The sequence below is a fragment of the Diaphorina citri genome, unplaced genomic scaffold (genome assembly GCF_000475195.1).
Source record: "Diaphorina citri unplaced genomic scaffold, Diaci psyllid genome assembly version 1.1 scaffold2560, whole genome shotgun sequence".
NCBI classification, from domain to species: Eukaryota; Metazoa; Arthropoda; class Insecta; order Hemiptera; family Psyllidae; genus Diaphorina; species Diaphorina citri.
The window spans coordinates 17,625-26,711 of NW_007379980.1; the positions used below are offsets into that span (position 1 = coordinate 17,625).

Here is a 9,087-nt window from a genome sequence, read left to right on the forward strand (position 1 = left end):
AGGCTATTACTAAGCCAAATTTACTTTCTTATTGGGTATAAATGGGGTACAGTAAATTATAGGAGTCAGTGGTGTGTCTTTCATAGGAGTTAGGTAGGTATTAGTTTCGCAACAGATGTAAATAGGTTGCGCCAATATTGCGAAACAAATGTTTCGAATGTTGAGCAACTTTCAAGATAAACCCATGTTTTTGATAAAAATGTTTCTGGTGTGTGTGTACTCTGTGGACAATGTGGACATGGTCATAGAGTGTAAATGGGTTCATACAGTTTATGGGTTCCCCCCTTTTAAAAATTTCACACACGCCACTGATTTGGAGTTTTGAAGATTATCGGGGTCGGACGAGTTGTGGTTTTGAAGGACGAAGTATTGTGCTTCATTTAGAATTAAGAAGAATAAGAATTATTTTATTAGACTAGGTACATATATTATTTAGAATTTAGGCTGCCCATGGCACGCAAGACTTGGTGTCTGTTACAGAAATAACCTCATATTTTACGTACCTATAATCATTTGAAATAATAAGGCTTTTTAGTTTTTAGTCATGGCTGACAATATAAGTAAAATGTAGGTACTTATATCTCTTACTTACCTACTCTAAGTAAGACCTTATGAATAAGTAAAATGTAGGTACATACTTCTCTTACTTACCTACTCTAAGTAAGACCTTATGAATAAGTAAAATGAAGTATGTATTATGTAATAGTGACATTACATTTTTAATTTACAATGAATTTTTCCTCCTAGTTACACCTGTAATTGGGTGGATCTTTTGATAGAAATTTAATTCTAACTTTGTGAAATGTAGGACAAGGTAGGTAGGAGACAAATTCTCTGGTAATATGTTGACCAATACAATGTTATACGCATGTTATAATGAGGTATGTATTCCAAATAGTGACATTACATTTTTAATTTACAATGAATTTTTCCTCCTAGTTACACCTGTAATTGGGTGGATCTTTTCATAGAAATTTAATTCCAACTTTGTGAAATGCAGGACAAGGTAGGTAGGAGACAAATTCTCTGGTAATATGTTGACCAATACAATGTTATACGCATGTTATAATGTAAGTAATAATATATTGTAGAAAACATGACAATATTCTGAAATAGAACAGCATGCTTCATGCAATGAAAAACTAGCTCTCTGCTCTAACGTGAGTTCTATAGAATCTGGATTTTTCGAAATATTTATATAGATTTGTTCATTTGTATTGTGTAAGTTAACATTCCATCTTCCCAAGTAACATTGTCATCTCAAATAATAATCTTCTTAAAAAAAAACTGAAATCCCCTAAAGAAACCTCCTGCGCGAAAAAAAGTCATGCCAAGTTCAAAAGGAATTTCACTTACATCCAGCGCTCCCTTGATGATCGGCCCGGCCTGTCCCAAGTACAGGGTGGACGCAGAGTCAAACAGCAGCTCCTGGGGGTTTCGCACGACCCGGGTGGACTCAATCTCCTCACAGTTGACGAACGCAGTCACCCCGTCTAAAGTGACCTTGAGGGCGAATTTGAAATACTTCCCGGTGGGGGCGGGAATGAGGAAGGAGGCGATGGGTTGAGTGGTAGAGAACTTGGTGACGTCAGTGTAGAGGAGGGTGAGGTTCATTTGGCCTGGCGAGACGGGTCGGAGTTGGACGCCAAGTTGTACAACCTATGGGAATACGAGGGAAGTAGAAATAATGGAACTTATACAACATGGAATCTATTGGGGAAAAAAAAACTTCTTCGCCTTTTCCCGTGTTCCTGAACAGGGTCTGCGCGGTGTTTTTCGCTAATAGAGAGCGAATTTGAAATACTTCCCTGTAGGTGCGGGAATGAGGAAGGAGGCGATAGGTTGGGTGGTAGAGTACTTGGTGACGTCAGTGTAGAGGAGGGTGAGGTTCATTTGACCTGGCGAGACGGGTCGGAGTTGGATGCCAAGTTGTACAACCTGTGGGAATAGGGGAAAGTAGAAATAATGGAACTTATACAACATGGAATCTATTGGGGAAAAAAACTTCTTCGCCTTTTCCCGTGTTCCTGAACAGGGTCTGCGCGGTGTTTTTCGCTAATAGCATCTGAATCAGCCCGAGGGTGATTATTGCTTTTTGGCTGACATTCAAGTTTGGCTACACAGTGTTACTCTTCGCTCTCAAATTTGCTATTTCTTTAGTAAGGGTCATACCTATTATTATTTCAGGCGTTCAGGCTGATATCTTCTCCCTAGCCAGACCTACCTTTTATCCAATCACAGCATTTTTTTTTTTTTTTTTTTTTTTATTTTGGAAACTGCTCATCGCTCTCAAATTTGCTATTTCTTTACTAAGGGTCATACCTATTATTATTTCAGGCGTTCAGGCTGATATCTTCTCCCTAGCCAGACCTTTTATCCAGTCACAGCATTTTTATTATTATTATTATTTTTTTTTACATTGGTAAAAAAGGCACATTTTTCTCAACCTCATATCATCGGACAAAAATCATCAGGAGCTCCCATTTTTTCTCGTTTGCCTGGCAGCTAGCAGGCATTTAATATAACAGACGAGAGAGACAAACAATATGCCTCTCTCTCTCTCTCTCTCTCTCTCTCTCTCTTTTCCTTCTCTCTCTCTCTCTCTCTCTCTCTCTCTCTCTCTCTCTCTCTCTCTCTCTCTCTCTCTCTCTCTCTCTCTCTCTCCTTGGGTCTAATTGGATTAAAAAGTATACGAAAAAAAAACTGCTTGTTGATTATTCTAATTCCTAATAATTCTAATTCTAATTTTTACTCTCATTCTAATTTTATTCTAATTTCGAATCTTCTCCGAATTTCCCGCCAGCTTCTCTCTCTCTCTCTCTCTCTCTCTCTCTCTCTCTCTCTCTCTCTCTCTCTCTCTCATATGAAATTACGAGCATAGGAGAGAAATAGAAAGGCAGGAGAGAGGGAGAGAGAGAGCTTGGAAAACTAATTTACATGATTGACAAATTATGATGGCGGAAGAGGGGAGAAGGAAGAGGGAAAAGAGGGGAAGGGAGAGAGGGAAAAAGAGGACAGAGAGAGAAGAACAAGGAAAAAGTAAGGAAGAGAGAAAGGCAAGAGAAAATTTGGAAGAATAAAAAGAGAGAGGGGGAAGAAGGGAAGATTAAGAGAGAGCTGAAAGGAGAGGGAAAAAAAGTTTTACGTATTTCTTGTCATCAAGAAAAGGGAGAGAGAGAAAGACGAAGAATGAGAGAGACAGAAAACGGAAAAATTTGGCTGTGGAGAAAAGATGGAGTAGAAGGGAGGGAGGGGGAGAGAGAGAGAGGAAGATAGAGGGCTGCGATGAAAAAGAAAGAGAGCGTAAGTAAGAAGAAGGAGGGGAGGATAAACGAAGGAGAAAGAGGAATAAAAAAAATAAATGTGGTAAAAGAAGGGCGAAGGAAAATAAGATTAATGAAATTGCCAAAAGAAGATGAAAAATAATAATAAGGAAAATTGGATGGGAAATATTTTGTTTTCTCGGCAACTTGTGGGAAAATTTTACACGGTAGAAAAACCGTAGGCTTAAAACGACGCCCTCAGTTTTATTTATTTTTTGTTACCTACCTATATAGGTATATATATAAAAAAACACACTCCCAGGCAATAAAGGAAAAGATGCTACTTTTCAAATTTAGGTGTCAGCAACAAAGGCTTAACAACGGGAGGTAAGTAGGTGTACAATGTGTACATAATTTGTTTTCTTTTTGGGCTCTATTCCACGAATAAACTTTAAACCCAAACAACTGCTACATTAGACTCTTGTCTGTGCCATAGGATGCGCACCTTCTCATCAGATGGACGCGAGGAGACAGACAAATAGTCCCGTTTAGGTCAACACGAGAGCACCAGAAAATAATACAGTCAAACCTGTATAGTTGGGAATCCAAGGGACCGGCACTTTTTCCCCACCTCTACAGGTTTGCCACCTACAAAAGTGTTTCCGCATTACAATAATTTATTATAACTGAAGGGGGACACGATTTTCGTCCCATTTATACAGGCTTCCTGTATAGGCGTTTATCCTCCCCTCCTTCTTCTTACTTTCGCTCTCTTTCTTTTTCATCACAGCCCTCTATCTTCCTCTCTCTCTCTCCCCCTCCCTCCCTTCTACTCCATATTTTCTCCACAGCCAAATTTTTCCGTTTTCTGTCTCTCTCATTCTTCGTCTTTCTCTCTCTCCCTTTTCTTGATGACAAGAAATACGTAAAACTTTTTCTCCCTCTCCTTTCAGCTCTCTCTTAATCTTCCCTTCTTCCCCCTCTCTCTTTTTATTCTTCCTAATTTTCTCTTGCCTTCCTCTCTTTCTCTCTTCCTTACTTTTTCCTTGTTCTTCTCTCTCTGTCCTCTTTTTCCCTCTCTCCCTTCCCCTCTTTTCCCTCTTCCTTCTCCCCTCTTCCGCCATCATAATTTGTCAATCATGTAAATTAGTTTTCCAAGCTCTCTCTCTCTCCCTTTCTATTTCTCTCCTATGCTCGTAATTTCATATGAGAGAGATACGCGGGGAAGCCATCGGCTCCCGGTGCGAAATACATAGTGGCGGGATCCTCGAATGGGATCTTGATCACGGACAGAAGGTCGTGCTCCTCCGCCACTGAAACATAGAATGGGTGTGGGGATGAGAATTATGAGAATTAAGGAGCGCGGTAGCGCTCCGCCCCGCCAAGTCAAGAAAGTTTGACCGCGCTACTACAGATATTATACGCGACAGGGAAAGTAGCCGTTTTCAGGTAGTTGTAGAGGTATACTCTAGGTGGGAAAGATTTCGGTTTTGGGGTGAAATTGGATAAATGTATCTGAGAAATTGAGAATATATATTAGGTAAAATTTGGGGGAAATCAGTTCAAGATACAGGATAAAATCTCGTGTAGAGTCTGGTAGGTATAATATAGAAAATATTTGAGGTGAAATCGGTTGAAAGTCTGGTGTTGTTCTCGGAACGCTGGCTTTAGACGGACTTTCAAGTGTTTCAACGGCGTTTTACAAATAGGTAGGTACGTACCTATGTATGAGATTTTAGATTTCATTTTACACATTTTCTACAGTCCAAATTTGTATGAACGCCTGAATAAAGTTTTAGATATGCAATACGCCAAACAAGAACTGTAGGTATAGTACTGGAAATCTAGAAATTGAATATTGAATACTTATATCTCTTACTTACCTACTCTAAGTAAGACCTTATGAATAAGTAAAATGAGGTATGTAGGTATTCCAAATAGTGACATTATATTTTTAATTTACAATGAATTTTTCCTCCTAGTTAGGTACACCTGTAATTGGGTGGATCTTTTCATAGAAATTTAATTCTGACTTTGTGAAATGTAGGACAAGGTAGGTAGGAGACAAATTCTCTGGTAATATGTTGACCAATACGATGTTATACGCATGTTATAATGTAAGTAATAAATTAATATATTGTAGAAATGTATTCCAAATAGTGACATTACATTTTTAATTTACAATGAATTTTTCCTCCTAGTTACACCTGTAATTGGGTGGATCTTTTCATAGAAATTTAATTCTGACTTTGTGAAATGTAGGACAAGGTAGCTAGGAGACAAATTCTCTGGTAATATGTTGACCAATACGATGTTATACGCATGTTATAATGTAAGTAATAAATTAATATATTGTAGAAAACATGACAATAATTTGAAATAGAACAGCATGCTTCATGCAATGAAAAACTAGCTCTCTGCTCCAAAGTGAGTTCTATAGAATCTGAATTTTTCGAAATATTTATATAGATTTGTTCATTTGTATTGTGTAAGTTAACATTCCATCTTCCCAAGTAACATTGTCATCTCAAATAAGATGTCTTACCGGAATTTTTCCCGGAAATGTATTATCCTTTCGGAAAAGCCCAATAATGTCGTAGTATATATAGTACGTATACGTATATTATTACAAATTACCACCCTTAGTAATGTATGAAGATTAAAAAGAGGAAGGGAAAGAAAAAGAAAGCCACAGAAGGGGAGTGAAACCCAAAAGAGAGGGATGGAGGGAGAGAGAGATGAAGAAGAAAGAAAAAGCAAAAAAGGGAGAGAGAGAGAAGAGCAAAGAAAGTTGAGAGGGAGAGAGAGAGAGAAAGAGGGATGAAGGGAAAGAGAGAGAGGAACAAAGAAAGTTGAGAAAAATTTGCAGGTGCTTGCATAATCTGGGGTATGTAACACACATGCCACAAGAAGAAGAAGAAGAAGAGAGAGAGAAAAAGAAGAAGAGAGAGAAGAAAAGGAGGAGGAGAGAGAAAAAGTTACAATACATATACCTACGTACACACATGTCGTCATTGGGGACGCAAAAAAAATCTACTTTACATTTTCTCACCTTATGGGAAAGATGAGGGACTCGCAAGATAAGGGAAACCATCAGAGACCAACAGAAAAATGGCGTAAACAATGGCGTAACAGAAATGGCGTAAACAATGGCGTAAAAGACCAACGGAAATGGGGTCGTGTAAATATTACAATTAACGGTATTCTTTTCTGCCTTTTTCGATTGAACTCGGGTCTCCCCATTTCGACACCCATCATGGAAAAAGTAAATTTTAAATCTCGTATACATTAGGTATAACTTCTAAAAAAAACATACAGTCCTCTGGCTGCACAAGGACTGTATGTTTTTATGTAGTCGCCTTCCCGGAAATGTATTATCCTTTCGGGAAAGTCCAATAATGTCGTAGTATATATAGTACGTATGTATATTATTACAAATTACCACCCTTAGTAATATATGAAGATTAAAAAGAGGAAGGAAAAGAAAAAGAAAGCCACAGAAGGGGAGTGAAACCCAAGAGAGGCATGGAGGGAGAGAGAGATGAAGAAGAGAGAAAAAGCAAAAAAGGAGAGAGAGAGAGAGGGATGGAGGGACAGAGAGAGGAACAAAGAGAGTTGAGAAAAATTTGCAGGTGCTTGCATAATCTGGGGTATGTAACACACATGCCACAAGAAGAAGAAGAAGAAGAGAGAGAGGGAGAAAAAGAAGAAGAGAGAGAAGAAAAGGAGGAGGAGAGAGAAAAAGTTACAACACATACACACATGTCGTGATTGGGGACGCAAAAAAAATCTACTTTACATTTTCTCACCTTATGGGAAAGATGAGGGACTCGCAAGATGAGGGACTCAAAATAAAGAGGGGGTAAGTGAAACCATCAGAGACCAACAGAAATGGTGTAAACAATGGCGTGACAGAAATGGCGTAAAAGACCAACAGAAATAGGGTCGTGTAAATAATATTACAATTAACGGTACTCTTTTCTGCCTTTTTCAATTGAACTCTGGTTGAACATTTCGACACCCATCATGGAAAAAGTAAATTTTAAATCTCGTATACATTAGGTAGAACTTCTAAAAAACATACAGTCCTCTGGCTGCACAAGGATTACAAGGAATGATGTAGTCGCCAACGTTAACAACGCAACGAGACTAATCTTGAAGAAGAGAAAGAAAAAGAAGAAGAAGAAGAAAGGGGAATAACGCGTGGACTCAAAATCCCCGTCAGCAAACAACATTTCTTTCCTCGTGTAAGAAGAGAAAAAGCAATTGGAAAGAAATACAAATAATCAACTCACAGAAACTTCAAAAGAAAGACGAATAAAGAAGAGAAAAAGAAACGAATAAAGAAAAGAAAAATAATAAAGAATAGAGAAATAAATCAAAGAGGGCGAATGTAAAACCTAACCTCGAATAATGCAAGAATATGCGAAACACTTGATCAAAGAGGTAAACAATGGTAATCACTTCTAAAAGAGGAAAAAGTGAAAGAATATCTGGGACAAAAAGATAATATCACAAACAAGACAAAAATGATTAACCATCAATGCAACGATCAAAGTAGGGCAACAGACTATGCAATATTTATTAAAAATTACATATAGAAGATTTTTTTTTTTTTTTAAGAAGAAGGAGAATTAAAAAGCAGACTAGAAAACAAGAAAAAGATCAACTACAATCAGAACAGAATCATGGAAGATGAGAATACACAAAGGTTTGACAAAAACGCATTTGAAACAAAATAAAAAGGAAAAAAAATTGTAGAGGAGATCTCAAGGAAAAGAAATTAAAAAACAACCTTGAAATAACAAGAAACACATCAAGAAAAACAGTAAAAGAAAGGCGAATCAAAAGTAGAAAATGACTCAGATGACATATTAAAAATTACATACATAGAAGATTTTTTTTAAAAAAAAAGAAGAAAAAGAAGGAGAAGAAGAAGAAGAAGAAGGAGAATTAAAAAGCAGACTAGAAAACAAGAAAAAGATCAACTACAATCAGAACAGAATCATGGAAGAAGAGAATTCACAAAAGTTGGACAAAAACGCATTGGAAACAAAATAAACGGAAAAGACAATTGTAGCGGAGATCTCAAGGAAAAGACATTAAAAAACAACCATGAAATAACAAGAAACACATCAAGAAAAACAGTAAAAGAAAGGCGAATCAAAAGTAGAAAATCACTCAGATGACATAGAAAATGACTCAGATCACATAGAAAAAGAAGTACCTAAAGACAAAATTATTAAAGTTGGAAAAAAACTTGCAAACTAGAACGAAGTTGATAAGGAATTAAAAAAACAAGTGGAAACGAAGAAGAAAAAAATCAAGTCTTAAATGAAATAAGATTTGAAGGAAAAGCAAGGAGAAGAACAGAAATAGATATTAAAAAATGATAAGGGAAGAATTAGGGAAAGAACTGAATGATGAATTGCAGAAGAAATGAAAAGAGGGAGAAGAAATAAAAGAAGAAGAAGACGAAGGGGAAGAAGATGAAAACAAAACAAAAGACCCAACATCTCTCATTTTATTATAATTTCTAAGTTCAAACCTTCTTCGGCTTCTTCTTCTTCTTCTTCTTCTTCTTCTTCTTCTTCTTCTTCTTCAGCATTTAATTTTACATTAGAGATGTTCTACATAATATGTATGTTTAAATAAATAAATAGAAAAATATGATACTAGATAGGTGGAGAAAAAAACACGCGATTGTCTTATTCTTCTCCTGCTTCTCCTCGTCCTTCTTCTTCTTCCTCACTCTTCTTCTCCTCCTCCTCTCTCTTCTCCTCATCTGTCTCTGAAGCTTCCTCCCACAATAAGCTCAGGCGAT

The 9,087-nt window shown here is 37.1% G+C and overlaps 1 protein-coding gene across 1 annotated transcript; it reads right to left on the bottom strand.

Annotated features, from left to right (window-relative positions):
• Nucleotides 1-1,288: 1,288 nt before the first annotated feature.
• On the bottom strand, nucleotides 1,289-4,576 carry LOC103519142 (collagen alpha-1(XV) chain-like; the record flags this gene model as incomplete). Its single annotated transcript, XM_008484226.3, has 3 exons — nucleotides 1,289-1,659; nucleotides 1,792-1,938; nucleotides 4,485-4,576. Coding segments are annotated over 3 exons (610 nt in total), but the record flags the coding sequence as incomplete, so codon positions are not given.
• Nucleotides 4,577-9,087: the final 4,511 nt, after the last annotated feature.